Source organism: Gallinula chloropus (assembly GCF_964237585.1).
Source record: "Gallinula chloropus genome assembly, chromosome: 1".
NCBI classification, from domain to species: Eukaryota; Metazoa; Chordata; class Aves; order Gruiformes; family Rallidae; genus Gallinula; species Gallinula chloropus.
In genome coordinates, this window is record NC_140085.1 from 54,581,626 (window position 1) to 54,598,443 (window position 16,818).

The following is a 16,818-nucleotide window of genomic DNA, read 5'->3' on the forward strand; positions in this document are numbered from 1 at the left end:
AATACTAAACAGAAAATTGGTGTAAGTTCAGAAGTTAGACTTTCCCCCCTTGATTTGCAGTAACAAAATTGGCTCCTGTTCATTTTTAAGATTTTAAATATGTCCCTGCTGATGTCATGGTCAGTAATACACTTCTGTTCTCACAGGGAGTTTATTATACTGTTGCTGTTTGGGAAAGCAGGGGAGGAAAAATAGGAAGTCTCTATGTGAGCTTTTTTGAGTAAAGACATACAGAAGTTTACAAATAGAACGTAAATGACTGTTTTTGTAGGATAATCAAACTTTAAATTCTGCATCCACGTCGCCTTAGGACAACTATGAACGTACTTTACTTACATGAGTTATATTTTCCCCGAGATTTTTTTACTATTGAGGCTGTAGATGTTAAGCATCTTCTTTCCTTTCTTTGACAGGAAATTCTGGTGGTTAAAGATCATGGCAACCATAGAGGAACTGGCCCATCAAATGATTGAACGGCAAATGGGAGAGGTACATAAATTTTGAGTCCTATTTAAGAGACATTGAATAATAACATGTACAGACTGATATGTAAAATCTGAATCACAAGAGAAGAGATTTTTTAGTACAGTCAGAGCTTCCAGAGACTCTCCCATGGAAGACGAAAAGAACTTACTATGTCTATTTTAAAGTTATGCTGCCAAGTCTTTTTTTTGCCACAGCTTGCCCCACTGAAATAAAGCTAAGGAAAATCTAGGAGTGTTCCCAGTAAGTGACTAGCTGTTCAGCTTTGCTCTTTGGAAAAAGCCTGCAGTGGTCTTCAGAGAGATTTCTGGTTGTGTAATTGCTTTGCTCACTTTCAGTTACAAAATTTACAACTGAGATTTGTCAGTAATAAATCATCAGCTTTCATTTTCCAAATGAGCAACTGCCTCCTTTGTCACTTTTGGGTTTTGCTAGTGAAGGTTTGCCATGCTCTTCACTGAAACAATTGCTGGGGTTTGGTAGAAGTCAAAAGGAAGATGGAATTGTTTCCACTTACTTCTGCATTTCATTTGCTGTAATCTGCATGCAGAATCTGTGCACTGGAGCCAGAGAACTTCTGGGGGTCCACGGATTAATCATAGCATAGTCCACTTAAAATCAGTGCCACTTTAAATTAGACACAAGCAGTATCTTATTTATTTTAAATAAATGGGGTCTTTTTTAGCTTGAAACATCCACTCTTCATTTCTTGTGTAGACATAGACTTATTTTTTGAGCAATTTTAGTTCCTCTCAATAGAAATAGAAAGGTTGAGGATGGGGACAGGATGATTTATTCTGTTCCATGTAAATTCTCACAGCTTTTACTGTTGTAGCATCTGAGTGTTGGTAAGGCTGCCTCAAAGGGCATAAGTGATTTATGTGACTTCTGGTGTTTTCTTTCTCTTGCTTGTTCTCTTTATAAGTGAGAATGGCGTGTCTCCTGTAGTTTTGTTTTGGTAACGTAATTCCTTGTGAAAGTCTAAATAGGGCTGTTTTTCCTGTTTTTTGAGGGTTGGTTTTGGTTTGGGTATTTTTTTTAAATACAGGCTAGTCAAAACTAGCTGCAGGTTACATTCCACTCAGGAAAGAGGATGGTTTGATGGTGGTGTTTGGCCTCTGTGGTTTTTTTGTTTTGGGGGGTTTTTTCACCTCAACTTCGTAATGTGTTTCCATGAGACACTGAGCTAACGTAGTAGCTCAGTGCCATAGGGAAGGGAAGGTCCTTCTTCTGTTTCTTAACTTCATTTAATTGTCACACCAGCAGCAAAATAACCCAGGCAAAACAAATGGAAGGTGCTCTGCTGGGTTAGTGTGCCAAGTAGGGCCTGACAAGGCTCTAGTGAGTACCAGAGCCAGCACAAAGGAGACGTCTGGTAGCCAAAAGCAGGGTAGGGGACTAGAGTAGAGGTGCAACACTGCAGAGTGCTCTTTCTGTTCATGGTGAGACTGCAGCCCTGGAGTTTTCATGGATATCTTTCTGCCAGAGGAGTAGATTAGGGTTTGTCCTTTAATGAGGTATTGCTGAGACTAAGACCATCACCATCACCATTTGGCCTAAGCATTCCCCGGCCCTCACTTAGACACTTCGTCTCATGCTATAGTCTCGCTTGCGTAAGCTCATGGACAAAACTGGGAAGAAAAAAAACAAGCAACAGCATAGTGGAGGAAGGTCTTCTCCTTCCCAGTGGGTCAGTTCCCTTATCTGGTACGAGGTGCAGCACAACCTGGCACATGGTTAGAAGGACTGAAAAGCATCACCCAGCACAGTGCAAGGTGGGACTTTGTAAGCTAAAATTACTGTCAAAGGAGTGCTCGTGAGTGTGGTGCCTGGAAGGTCAAGTCAGCAAAGAAAATGGCCTTACCAGGGCCTTCATGTAACATCTTACATTTACCTATCTGTGATCTATCAGCTGTAATTGCTTGGTGGTGTTCCTATTCAACGTGAGCACTGAGAAACCTGTTTTAAGGTCTGTGGAGCTTCAGCAGTGTTTTGCTAGCATTTGTCATTCTCCTGAATGTTGAAATAGTTTTAATTGAATTCACAAGGAGAATTTACATGATGTACATGGAAGGAAAAAGACCCATTCTGAGGAAGCTGGAAATAATGGTCAGAAGTGTTCCGTGACATAGGTTTTGATTTCTTCATACTATTCTTTTTCATGAAGCATTTCAAGACACAAAATGACCACAAAAGATTTTATTACGATGTTCACAAATATGTTTGTGTTAATTTGGGGCTGGTTTTGCATGAAAGCAGAACTTCTTAACAAAGGAAGGCTTTATAGCCCCGCCTATAGGGAGCATTGCACAGTGTTGTTTATCTTTTCTCAAATTCTGCCAACTGCTCATCATCTTTGCTGAGTGTGAGACAATTCATATTTCTTCATTGCATTTTTTGATTCATGTAGGGAAGTTCTCTGTCAGGAACCCACAGCAACCTTCTTTCTTTAATCTGTGGTTGGGTACACTAAGCATGGGTGGTTTGTCTTCACAGTCCTGCCAGGTAACAATAACAGAGGAAAGCTAAATATTTGTCGCAATGAGTCTGTTGTACACCTAAAAAATACAATTTTAACAAATTAGCACAGTTATTCTTATCAGTATTTCTTCAAGCTGCAAGAAAAAAATATTCTATATGGAAGTAAAACTGTCAAGCTGATAGTTTGTGGGGTTGAAGAGCATTTTTTAGCTTACACAACATGTAGATCATAGCATTTTAAGGAAGCAAGCAAAGAACAGACCTGGAGTTTGTAACTTCTTGTGTAAAGCAAAGATAAAGCCACATAAAATTCTGATTGCCTGTAAGTCACCACGTGTACATGTCATGTTGAAAGGCTGATGCAGAATTTCAGTGCTTGAAAATATGTCTTTCAAACTCTAAATGCGGCTGCACAACAAACACTTCTTTGTCCTTTACTTAAGCATTATTTGCATATGGAAAGTATTCATGGTAGTGAAAAATCAGGTATTTTTGGAAAGCCATGTCCCAGAATGGCTCGGGCAGGAGTTTGACAAGCACGTCTTTTGACGGTGCTGGCATCGGAAGCGATCCCCTGAGCAGCGTAATCCCGCCCTCGTTTGCTCCAGTGTGTCTGGTTCAGGGCATTGTGGAGATGGGGATTGAAGGTTTGAGTTGTGCCAGGAACAGCCTTTGTTTGTCTGTCTGTCTGTTTGCTGGGCTGCTTTGACACCTGCATCGGTGTCCAGATCACTGACTGGCTAACCAACCAGCTTCACCCACCAAACTGAGGGGAAAGGAACAAGTCGGTTGGAAGAGCTGAGACTGGTACCAAAAGTACTGCCTTTTTGGATAAAATTCCAGAATTGGTTGATGTTGATAGGAGCTTGTATTTCTGCTGTAAGGGGAAGTCTTTCCCACTGCTCCTTCCCCTTCTCCTACTCCCCTCCAGCTCCATGTCCTTGCTTCCTTCCTTCTGCTGGCGCTGGCATTTATGTGGTGGTGTGGTTGCAAAATTGGGAAGCTGATCGGGGAGGAATGAGGACGTTCTCAGGCTGTTGTGAAACAGTACCTCTGCTGCAATATGTATATTTTCTATATGAATTCAGGCAGGGGGGACAGTTGAAGAGGAGCATTTTTCTAATGGTGTAAATACTAGGAATTGCTGGGTGTTCCAGTTTTTGAACTGCAAAAAGTTTAGGGATTTGCTTAGGAATTTAAGATGAAGTTTTCTGTTTGAAGGTATCTGTAAGCTCTGTAAAGACAAATCTACTTTGTAGTACACAAACTCTGGGCTTTGTGATGAAGCCTCTGCAAGTAGCAGCTGTACTTCTTGTCCATTACATTATTTGTCAATAAAAATTACCTCCCCCCATATACCTTTGGCTGTAATGTGAAGAAATTTAAAATGCTGATTATCATTAAAGCACTTCCACAAATTATGAAATGTGAGAGCATTTTCACAGAGCTTTAAATGTGTTTTAAGATAACACTGCTTGCCAGCTTTACACATTTCATTCATTTCCTGTAACTTCCTTGATGGTTCCCCAGTATAGGATTCTGTTGTTCTGGTTTTGCTGCTTTAACAGAAAAACAGAATGGGAAAGGCCAGTTGCTGTGTTTCCACACCCAAGATTATTTTGTCACTGTCAGTAAGCCATTAAGGTTAAAATATTTTCTTGTAAATGTATCACAGTTATGATGAACACAGAAATAAATACTCAGTCTGGTTGGCTTATGTGGAGCTGTCAACAATTAATTGTTTTACTGTGTTTCTAAATTTTGAATCAGAAGGTATTGCAAAATGTGTTTAGAACAGCAAAACAGTTTTCCAAATAATCAGCTTTAATAATAAAAGCATTCATTTATACAGTAAGTGTCAGACTTTCTATAGCCTTCATGTGTTTCTTCTTTCTAGGTTACCCCTTCCCAGGGAGCTGCTCCACAAACACTAATGGATGGGATAGCACAACGAATACAGATTGTCCCTGCAGATTCAGGCCTCTCTTTACCCCAGCGTATACAGGTACACTTCCTCTGATGTATTTTAAAAGCAGAGATGAACTATTTATTTTTGCCAGTTTTCACATATGGTTCTTTTTTTTTTATTATTTGGCATTGAATGTAAATATTCATCCCTGGATAGCAGAGACCATTCCTAAATCAACAGGAATAAAAAAATCATTTGATGCTTCCCCTCCCTTTTTTTTTTTCTCCTAAGAATTTTAATATTTTTCTTACATTAAAAATATAATGACTGAATAGACAAATAATGTTTGCAGTACTGTAAAAGAACTGCTCTTTAAAAGCTGAATAATTTTTTAGATTTGGCAGTCCAGCTGAGTTGTTGGAACATTTCAGAGCAGGAAGAGAGGAAAATACTGCATTGTATCATTGATACAAGTTATGAAAAAGTGCAAAGCAAACTGTTGTCTGAGAAGGATGCTGGTTTTTAGCTGTTCAAACCAAGGACCTCAGGCCCAACAAAAGCTAATTCATAGCCTGGCCAGGTAGTCATTTCCAGTTGAAGTGAGGATCAGAAGTTCTTGGCAATGTGCATAGTTAAATCAACACAGATGTGTATAGATGGAGATTAGGAGGATTTAGGGAATATCTTTTATTATATTTTTTCCCTTAAAGGTCAATACAAGTCCTTGCCAATACTTTATTTTTAAATTTCATCCTAGAGAAAAATATCAACTGCAAAATAAATTTTAGAAGTATTCTCAGGTACATGTTGTTGCATACCAAACACTCATTTAAGCAAGCCAGTGGCTAGTGCAATCTTGGCTGCTCTTTCTTTTGCTGGCTTCACTCTTCAGTATTTTCCAGTTTTTTCCTGTTCCAGTGCACTGCATCCAAGCTTTGTCCTACCTTCTAAAGGCTCTTTGCACCTGCACAACCCCCACCCCTCCACTTTATAACCCCCTTCCTGTGCTGTAGTCATGGTGCCAATCTTCTCTATCCAATAGACTTTTATTCTTTCAGCTACCTCCTCTCCTTTTCTACACTTTATATACCACGGTACCCTTTATTAACTGATTTATGTTAATCAATTAACCAGCCATCTCTTTATCCTGTTTTTGTTGTCAGTGCCTGGATGCTCTAATGTGCCTCTAGCATGAAGCCATATAATGTCATTTCAGCACCAGGTTCTGAATGGGGGACGGTGACATGTAAACCCCTGAGCCTTTAATGTTGAACAGCTGGACAGCTCTGGTGCTTCAAAGCCAGTGACAGACTTCTAACCCTTCTGTGTCACCTTTTCAGTGGGAGGAGAACTGCTTTTGGCTAGGCATTGTAATTACTGCAAATGCAATGGATGTAAAAGAATTGTATTTCTGGGGACAGGGGCCTTCATATAGTTCTTCATTGTCTCCTGTAGCTGGAAGATCTTGTTTCTAAGCCAGCTACTCTGTCCCTTGTCTTTTCCCCCCCCCTGCTCACTGAGTCTTGTTCAGAATGCATGGTAAGCGCTTTGGGGTGGTGGTTGTCTCTTGGTATGTGTAGATAGACACTCAGTTGAACGGCATCCTTCCTGAAACAGGCATCTACAAACATTTCACCAGTATCAATAATAATCAGTTTGATATGAGATACAGTGTAGTAATGAAAACTTTCCTCAGAGCAGAATTTACTTGAAGGGTAAAGTAGTTTGTAGGAACAAACATGTCTCAGTGAAATGTTCAAAATGAATGCTAAATTAATTCATTTTGAGTTTATATTTTAATCAATATTTTTCCTTTATTATTGTTTAATGCACATAAATAATTATCTGAACTCTTGAAAGGCAAAATCCTCAATAAAATTATATTTAAAGCATGTTTCATTAGTCAGCTTTTTTAAAGAATGCTAATGTTTCTCTAGGGTAAAAGTTGAGCGTCACATTTATTGTTAAACAGACATCTCTGTTCAAAACCAGCTCTGCCATAAACAGTTGCACTAGTCCTCTCTGTTAACACTTAATTTGTTTTTTTTCTTTTCCTAAAAAAACACAGTTATTGAGATATTTAATATAGTGAAATGATGTCCAAATGGAAGTCAAAACTTGTTGACGGACAAGGCTTAAAGGCAATAAAGGAAAACACTATCCTCTGTTACCATCAGGGTGCTTAAATGAAATACATGGGGAAAGTGTATTTTTGAAGCAGACAATACTGAATTAATATATTCCTGGTTTATCCCATTATCCCTTTAGTGATACTAAGAAACATAATGTGTTGTCACTGAGCCCTGATGGATTCCCTTGAGAGGATAAGTGGTTTTCTTTTTCCCTCTGATTATTTTTTTTTCTCTTATCTCAGCATTTAGTTACTGCAACTTGTTATACTTTGGTGAACTGCTCCACTTTTCAGAGTCCCATTGCAATTTAGGTGGAGTTTTTGCAGATAAATGGCCATCAGAGGTCAGCTGCAGATATGTCCATGCTTATTTGTTTAAACTAGTTTTGCCTGTGCCTCTTTGACTTGTCAAATGTTTGACAGCCACAGAAACTCTTTGTGCACAGTGAATAGCTTTGTGTGGATATTAAAGTAAGACTGTACCTGTTATGCCTGTTATGTCAGGTAGTGAGAACTCCATGGGCATCCTCCTAGAATTTTGGGAAGCCATTTGAAGAACGGGGCATTAATTGTTAAATAGGAGACAAAGTGAATTGTGTGAAGTAGCAGTGGTTATTTCCCTACTGTCCTGCTGTGTTAATTCACAAATACATACCTTTCTTAAATCATGGAGCTAGGAAAAAAGATAATTTAGCATATGTACCCCCCCAAAAAAGTCAATGGAGAAGTGGGCCCAGGTGAACCTCATGAGGTTCAACAAAGCCAGGTGCAGGGTCCTGCACTTGGTCAGGACGTTGCCCGTTACCCATACAGGTTAGGAGATGATGTGCTGGAAAGCAGCCCTGAGGAAAAGGACTTGAGGGTACTTGGGGATGAGAAGCTGGGCATGAGCCACCACTGTGCATCTGCAGCCCAGGCAGCCAGCCGCATCCTGGGCTGCACCAAAACCAGTGTGGCCAGCAGACCAAGAGAGGTGGTTCTGCCCCTCTGCTCTGCTCTGGTGAGACCTCAGTTGGAATACTGTGCCCAGCTTTGGAGCCCTCAGCACAAGAAAGACTTGGACCTGTTGGAGCGAGTCCAGAGGAGGGCCACAAATATGATCAAAGGGCTGGAGCAGCTCTCCTATGGAGACAGGCTGGGAGAGTTGGGCTTGTTCAGCCTGGAGAAGAGAAGGCTCCAGGAGGACCTTAGAGTGGCCTTCCAGTACCTGAAAGGTGCCTATAGGAAAGCTGGGGAAGAGCTGTTCACCAGGGCATGGAGCAGTAGGATGAGGGGTAATGGCTTTAAACTAGAAAAGGGGAGATTTAGGTAGGATATTAGGAAAACGTTCTTCAGTCTGAGGGTGGTAGGTCACTGGCACAGGTTGCCCAGAGAGGTGGTGGAGGCCCCTTCCCTGGAGATACTCAAAGTCAGGCTTGATGGGGCTCTGAGCAACCTAATCTAGTGAAGGTGTCCCTGCTTACTGCAGGGGGGTTGGACTAGATGACCTTTAAAGGTCCCTTCAAACCTAACGCATTCTGTGACTCTGTGATTCTGTACTTTGTTTAAGCCTAACTAGATCAACTAAATGCCTTTTTTTGATGTACACATAGTTGCACTTTTAAGTTTTGATAGGGAAATTTTAGATAGGAGTGTCTTTAAAAGGGCAGGTCTGGAAGTAGAAGGAACAAGGACAGATGTTCTGTGTTTGGCTTTACATGTATGTACCCCACTGAGGAGAACAGGCATTTGATTTCCCCTCATTCAAATCAAGTAGCTGCGTGTGTTCGGGGAGAAGGGGAAGGGAACATCAGCTGCTTGGAAAATAGCTAGGAATGACACAGGGGAAATAGAGATTGCAAATGAAGAAAAATGGGATGGAAGGAGGAAGTTAAGCAAAGAGCAGGATTAAAAGGGCAGAGAATTTTGTCTTCTAAAGAATATACAACCAGCATGAAGAACTTGAAAGGAGAAATGAAGGACTGCTGTAGTCATTTGGTCCTGGACATGCAGATGTCTGAGAAAACTGAATGCAAGATTGTGGAGGGTTTGCATTGTCTTCCCACCCTACACCCCAAAGCTCACAATGATTTATATTCTTATATCTTTAGTGCCTGGAATTTTATCTTCTTACCTGGACTTTTCTCTTAAGTCAGCTTTTGCAAAAAAAAAATAAATTACAATTTGATCCATTAAAATGTTAATAATGAAAGGCCACCTGAAGGAAACACTTTCCTTCTGTATATTTTTCAAACTGATTATTTCTGAATATTTGAAAGTAAAAATACTGATTTAAAACTGATGAAATTAGGTAGTCTATTATTTCTCTCTTGCTGCATATCTTTTATAAGTGCAAGCTATACATGGGGTTTTTAAACAAATCCAGGCATTTTGAACATTTAGAGATAAAAGTTATAAGGTAGCTGTGAAGGTACATTAACAGAGTTGATAAAGGCTGATATGAAATTATGTCTTACTCAGTTTCTTTGTTCTCCTCCACCTAGAAAATAGAATTCATACTGCTGTCCTGTTTGATTACATCAAGCTAGTTACCTGTTAGGCCGTGAAACAGTAATTTCCTAAGTATTATGGACCATATGAATGTTAGGGATGGATAGATGGATGTAAATGTTTGGTTGTAGGTTAAAAAAAACATAATGGGAGCTATTTTATTTATCTGTAATTAAAAAATTGCAGGAAACAGCCTGTGTAGGATGATTCTGCGTAGTCTCCAGAGTAAGCCAGGCAGTTAACCACAGAGGGATATTGATGGGGAAAGGCTGGAGCTGACTGAAAGTGAGATAATGGGAGGGAGAATCAAGAATCTTGATCATTTCCTCTGAGGGTTATAATCTTCTAACAAAGTGGTAACAAATGGAGTTTAGTGGAGGATTATTTAATGCAGTTCTATTGTGTATGTGCTTGAAAATAAGGATAAAATGGAAAAAAACCAGGTTGGGGATCTGTTCTTTTTTATGAAATGAACAATGAAAATAAATTTTTCCTTTTAAAAAAAGTGGTGGGGGAAGATTCTGTTTTACTCATTTAGCAATATATATATATATGTTTAAAAAAAAAGCCCCCCCCCCGAAATGCAGCTTAAAGTGTACATAGAGGTGCAACAAGATTATTGCTTTTTCTATGTTTGATGCTTACTTTTTTTCACTCAGAAGTCTACATTTGCGTTTTTAAGAAGTTTTTTGTTAAGCAGCTGAACCTGGGGTGCACTAAGCACTTCAGGTGGTATGCAGTGAATGCAGGGGTTGAGATTTTTTCCCACAACCTGATGAGTTACGTGGGCTGAGCTACAGGCATACCTCCAGTTCTGGCTGCAGGGATTGTCAAGGGTTTCAGCAGTGCTGTCAAAGCACGAACCAGTTGCAAGCTCAGGTTTTGACTGAAATGTGCTTCAAATGCAGTGAAAATCCAAGGTTCTGCCTGAGTTTACTTCACTCCAGTGTGACGGAAGGGAAGATGATCGATCCTACTTCACAAATGTTGAAGGCAAAATTCCTTTTTTCTTTTAAGTGCCCAGCTTGGGCCCCAAAGGTGAACTTCAACTACCATAACAATTTGAGATAAATGTATTATTAGGTTGTCACAGATCAGCAGACGGGCCAGAAGATTCAGATTGTTACAGCACTTGATCAGAGCTCAGCAGGCAAGCAGTTCATCTTAACAAATCATGATGGCTCTACCCCAAGCAAGGTGATCCTTGCCAGACAAGATTCCACTCCAGGAAAAGTTATCCTAGCAACTCCAGATGCTGCAGGTGTCAACCAACTGTTTTTTGCATCCCCTGATATATCTGCACAGCACATCCAGGTAGATAATCCACTTTATTTCTTAATTTTGGTTCAAATGAGATAAGAAGAGATGTTTTATTTCCAAATATGTCTGTCTGGGTTCTCCTTTTTTTGAGGTGTTTTTTTTTTAATGCTAAACTTTTCCTTGCATTAGGACTCTGGATGGATACTTAGACATTGTGAAGGAAACTTCTTTTTTTTTTAATAAATTTACTGCTTTTAAGATTTATACCCTGGCTCATGAGATTAGAAGGAACGCTGTTATTTTTATTGTCGTTTCCAGCTCCTGCCATACCAACAGCCTTTATTTCTGCTTCGATGAGTCTCCATCTGTTTTCATGTATTGTTGAAAACATCCTCTGTTCTCCCTTGTCTTTACCACTTAATGTTTCCTTCTGCTTGCTTTCCTTTTCTTACGCTGCTGTAACTACTGTTCAGCTGTGTGAACTGTTCTCCGAGGTAGTTTCTCTGGGTGTCTGTGTAGTAGGACAGCACGTTACTCAATAGGGGTAGGAAAAGAACACTGAAGGTTTTGAGTTTGCTAATGTGAGATTGTAACTAGCCAGGGTTGTAACTCCCTAAGCAGGTCTCTGGTGCAGCTTACTCCCAAGCACGTAGTATGTGCCACTTCCATAGTCCTCAGCCTCCAACTTCTGATCTTTCTGCCTTATACCCTTCCCATGGCACAGATGGGACAGTGCTGATGTGAGTAGTGAGAAGAACATGCACAGAAGACCTGGGAGATGGGAGTTCCTTCAGCATGAAGTAGGAAATTACTGCCCTTCAGCTAAAGTGTAGTTATGTCATAATTCTACCACGTACATTTATGCTGCTGCTAAAATACATCAGTGTGGTAGGCCAGGCAACATTAGGGTAGCTCCAGTCCTTTCAAGCCAGTATCTTACACTTAAATGGTGGCCAGAAACAGCTGCTTAAGGGAAAATACTAAACACCGGACAAGTAAATAATGATCCTTCCAAGCATATCCTCTCACTTCCATTAATTGATGATTTTGAGCAACCTCCTGATTTGGATGTTCCAGTGAGACCATCATGTTTGATAGCTGCCACAAAAGTTTAACAACCTTTTTTGTTATTCTTGTAGACCATATATGCTTTGGTCTTTATAGTATCCTGTAGCATAATTGTTTGTTGTGCAAAGAATACTTCAGTTGATTTGATCTTCTGAGAGAACTGTTTAATTAAGCATCTCTTGTACCCTAAGAAACAGCTACAGTGGAGACTGTTGTTTTTATAAATCACTGTTACGTCCTCTTTCGAGTAATCTTTTCTCAACTGAAGATCCCTGATCTTCCTGGCTGGTGCTCTTCTGGGAGCCAGTCCATTGCTCTGATTTGCTACCCAGGTGTTGTGCAAATTTTAAACATAGCTCTGTATTATATTACCTTTTTTTCTTGAAACTCACAAATCTTTGCAACAAAGAATTTGATTGCTTATGAGTAGGGGAGCAATATCAAAAGTCAGTCCTGTTGAGAGGCATTTAAGGATGTTTAGTGGTATCATGCATTTTGTATTTTAAGTAAACCTCAACAGAAGTATGAACCAGGTGAGAAGGGAGCCACACTGGTTTACAGAGGAAAGTTCAGGTATAAGGAAAGTCCAAACAAAAAATTAGAAGTACAGGTTCTGGTTGTGCAGTTTGGGCAAACTAGGGTTGTTTGAGAGACAGTGGAGTGTTCTGTCATTTTAGTTAGATTTGTCTGTTGCCAGTTAATATATATGGGTAGAGATTTATTCCTCCTCCCTCATTTAAGGTTGCTGAAATACAGGGTACCGTTCATTTATTGTTCAATTGCATCCTCTTTGGGATCTTTCGTATTTTCTCCCTTAAATGATCTTTTCATCTGCAATTTCTCCTTTTTTGTTGTTCATCTGTAGCCTTCACTTGAAATGCCCATTCATTTGTTCTGCCAAAAACTTCTCCTTTATTGCACCTTATCTTTACATTGTCTCATTTGGCAAGGCCCTTTTACCCCATCACCTGTTTCACCTTCAGTGATTCTTCTTCATCTTAATAATCAATTCTTGTTCTTCATGTTCAAGGTCAGTTGATGAGTTCTTTGAGTCCAGGATTTTTATCTCCTCATGGGCCAAATTCTGTAGTCCTTCTGTATGTGGAACTTCCCATTTCAGGGCAGGTTTCATTTACAGACAGGCGCAGAATTTGCTTAAATATATCTTCTATATTATGATGAAAATACGTAATGTTAATAATGGAAATTAGGGGGGAATTTAATGTTAATATTTTCTTAAGTCATCAGTATTATTTTTCTTTAAAAGATGTTATATTAAAATAAAACTTAATAGGTGAGTATTGTTAATAAAGGGTAACTAGAAAGAAGTAGGCTGGTTAAGCATTCCCCTGTATCGTCTATACTATCTTCCAAGCTTTCCAAAAACAAAAGTGATTTCTTAATTTTCCTATAGAAAATAGGATACTTTCACTTATGGTAAGTTCTCTTTCTTTTTATCTGATGTCCTGTTTTGACTATGCAAAGCAAGAAAGAGAGAGTCTGAATTCCCATTAAGACAGTAGAAGTTAGACGTTTCTAAACTGTAACCCCTTCTAATGGGAAGAAGAATGATTTCTTTTCTGCTGTACATAACTGTCAGGGTGATGTTCAGTTGTTACCCATGATATGTGTAGTTCCTTCTTTAAATTGATTTTTTTGCCATGCTTTATTTATGTCACAGTGGGAGGGATACAGTTTTTAAATACCAAGTGGAAGGCTGTAGTGCCTACTCAGTAGTGCTAGCCCTCTTAATACTGTGTGCTTAACGTAGTTGTGCAGGAACCAGAGGTAAACAGGAATACCTTAATGATGTCAAACTGTTATGAAAGCCAAACTATAAACCACCAGGTATTTGATGGTAGTGTCCAGAGACCAACCTTTCTGTTGGTCCACCATCTGTGTGTGTCACAAAGGAAGAAGGTAACAAATCAGACTGTAGCTATAGTAGCCTTTACAATTCCATCTGGTTACTGCTTGTTTCTTGTGTACTGTCAACAAAGTCTTTAGGATACAAATGCAAAATCCAGCAAAAGGTGAGGTAGGAATATGCAGTGCTGAATGGTTTTCCAAATGCCAGTCTGTTCTGCAGAGGTAGCCTTGAAGTAAGTGAGACCCTGAAATCTTTGCAGAAGTATTAAAAGTAAAACTTCTGTTCCATCCTGAAAAGGAGCACAGTGGCATGGCAGGGAGCTCCTTTGTGTCAATGAAGACTGTAAAACTAGTCAAGAAAACCTTATAGTTTGTAGATTTGGTCCCTTATCTTAGAGGGGAAAAAACCACGAGCGTGAGATTTTTATCTTTCTTGATGGCAAGAAATAGAAAAATTAAATCCTTTCACACTTTTTTCCAGATTTTAACAGACAACTCTCCCAATGAACAGAGCCTAAATAAAGTGTTTGATCTGTGTGTTGTATGTGGAGACAAGGCATCAGGTATTTACTTTTTTCTTCCTTCTTGGGTTTATTTTTTCACCCCTGTACAGTGGTGCAAGTTTATAAAAGCTGTTTAACATTATTCTGGAGCTGTTCCTCCTGTCCTGGCCCAGGGGTATTGAGTAGTGGTAGCAAATTTGGGGTGGTGCCATGTGTCCCTGAGCAGCTGCGAGGTCTGGGGGGCTTCCCGTGTGACAGGCGGTGTCGTGCGAACACCTCCGAGCTGGAGTCCACACGGGTGCCTCGAAGGGCAGGTGAAGCAGCAGCTCAGGCACTTTGCAGGGTGGATATTAAGTATTCCCAATCCAGTGTTTCAGGTAGGGATACTCCTCTTTAGTCTATGTGATGCTTTATAAATTCTCAGTTTCTAGAGACTTCAGACAGGCGAGATTGATGTCTCTAAAAAAAAAGTTTGTGAGGAAAGAATCTAAAAATATGTTTTTCTCTTACATTACTTCATGTTTGAGATTTATTTCTGTAATATGCCCTACTTAGTTCAGAGAGCAGCCCCGGTGCCTCTGCAGCGTGCATTTTGAGTGTTCGTCAGCGATCTGCAGCTTTGGAATATTTTTTTGCTTCAGGATTATAAAATTAATATTCTGGGAATTGCCACACATGCCTTAATCAGAGCCAGCACTTTCTGAGAATGTTTGTGTTTTGTGCTGCAGCAGAACCAAAACAATTCACTTCTGAAAAACAATTTTAAAACTTTTTTTCCCTGTAGTATATCCTAGAAATTTTTTATGTTAGGATTTTAAATTAGAAAATTCAGAGAAGCGCTGATTTTATGTTTTTAATTCCTTATTAGAGAGATTCTTCTCTAATTGACGTTTTAGTGAAAGAACTAAGGATGTACCATTTCTTCTGTGTTCTTGCTAACCTGCTTTCTTAACTTTTTTTAAACATTGCTGTCAACAGATTCAGCCAAGAATTTAATAAGCAACGTCTCTGTTTGTAACATCTGTCACGTTTAAGTGCTTTGAACTAGAAAAACAGTTCACTCGCTTTTTTAATGTTGTTTAATAGCCATGATACACTTTAAGATCTGTAACCTATGGGGCAAAAAGTGTTACTTTTTCTGGGTAAAACAGCAAATGCTTTGTTGTCAATATATGTAAACTCTAAGAATAATACCGATGCGCTGTAAAATTAACGTTGTGATGTGTGTTGCTCTGTAACTAGGGCGCCACTATGGAGCAGTAACTTGTGAGGGGTGCAAAGGATTCTTTAAAAGGAGTATACGGAAGAACCTGGTTTACTCCTGCCGAGGAACAAAAGACTGTGTCATTAACAAGCACCACCGGAACCGGTGCCAGTACTGTAGGCTGCAGAGATGCATCGCCTTTGGCATGAAGCAAGACTGTAAGTCCCAACCGCTGTAAATGATTCTAGCTGGCAGCTGTGTTAAAGTTTGGGCTACGTAAGAGATACTTTGTATTGATACAAATTAATCTTGATTTTTATATTTGTAAATCTTTGTGTGGTTTTCCTTTAAGGAACTGTAGAAGTTTGGTGTGTCAGAAGTCTGAAATGTTTTCAAGGATGCAGTTTGCTTGACAATCTTAATAAGCACGTTGCATGTGGTGAAAGTGGGTGAGGTGTTATTCCTAGGTGGCAAAAGTCAAGCATATCCCCATGTTCATGTCATAGATATATGTGTATATATATATATATAGTTTATATATAGTTTAGTTTTTTCTCTGTGTGTCAGTTAAGTACTGAATGTTTTCAGTCCTTCCTTCTTGTCACTTCTCTGCAGCTGAGATTACTGGCCATTGACGGTCACTTCTGGCAAAGCTCTGCAGAGATGGCTGCTCACACAGCAGAGATCCACAGTGACCTGGAGTACAGGTCTTAGCAGTCCCTGGAGGTTTCAGGTTCCTTTTTAGATGTCCATAGGCTGGATGTAGCGATGTTGCGACACAGCAGCAGTACCAGAATACTAAATAGGCAGAAAATCAAACAGCTCACAAATTCCTCAGCACCCATACTGATGCTGTTACAATGTGCCCAGTGTTAGTCTTGTGCTCTGCTCTCTGCCACCCAGCTCTGTTTTGCTGACCCTCTCGAGCCTCTGTGGACATTCCCCTCCTTACAGCCCTGCTTCTGTCAGCAGAAGCCATTAAGGCTTTTCCAGCACCGAGGAATGAATTCAGAAAGGGAGAAAAAGCTGAGGGAGTGGAAGTGGCTCTTTGCACTCTAGTTCAGCTGGCAGTACTTTGCCCCTCTGCAGAAGGCTTCAGGCAGAACAGAATCGCTGGGGCTGGGGGTCAGAAGGTAGGAAAAGGATGTCTGGAGCGTGGGACAAGACCGAGCACAGGAGAGGATTGTTCCGGGGTAAGACGTCTGTCTCTCTCCTCACTGGAGTGGGAGTAGGAAAGAAAACTGAGCACCGTCTTGTGCTGTAGCTCCCTCCGTGGGGTTATGTGGCCCTTGAAGAAGACGTGGCCCTTTTTTTAGCAAACTCCCAAGCTCCAGCTAGGGAACACAGGGTCAGCCACAGAAGAAAGACTTGTGCCTCCATCTCCCACCCTTTCAAAGCAGCGTTTGTGGGTTATGGGCCA

The 16,818-nt window shown here is 40.1% G+C and overlaps 1 protein-coding gene across 1 annotated transcript in view; it reads left to right on the plus strand.

Moving 5' to 3' along the window:
- The first annotated feature begins 434 nt into the window (after positions 1-434).
- The window catches only part of NR2C1 (nuclear receptor subfamily 2 group C member 1), a 36,417-nt gene continuing 20,033 nt past the window's right edge, over positions 435-16,818 (plus strand). The window contains exons 1-5 of the mRNA XM_084268172.1: positions 435-489; positions 4,862-4,969; positions 10,578-10,808; positions 14,173-14,254; positions 15,437-15,616. Coding sequence (XP_084124298.1) covers positions 436-489; positions 4,862-4,969; positions 10,578-10,808; positions 14,173-14,254; positions 15,437-15,616 — 655 coding nt within the window. The 5' untranslated portion in view covers position 435. The remainder of the gene's footprint in view (positions 490-4,861; positions 4,970-10,577; positions 10,809-14,172; positions 14,255-15,436; positions 15,617-16,818) is intronic.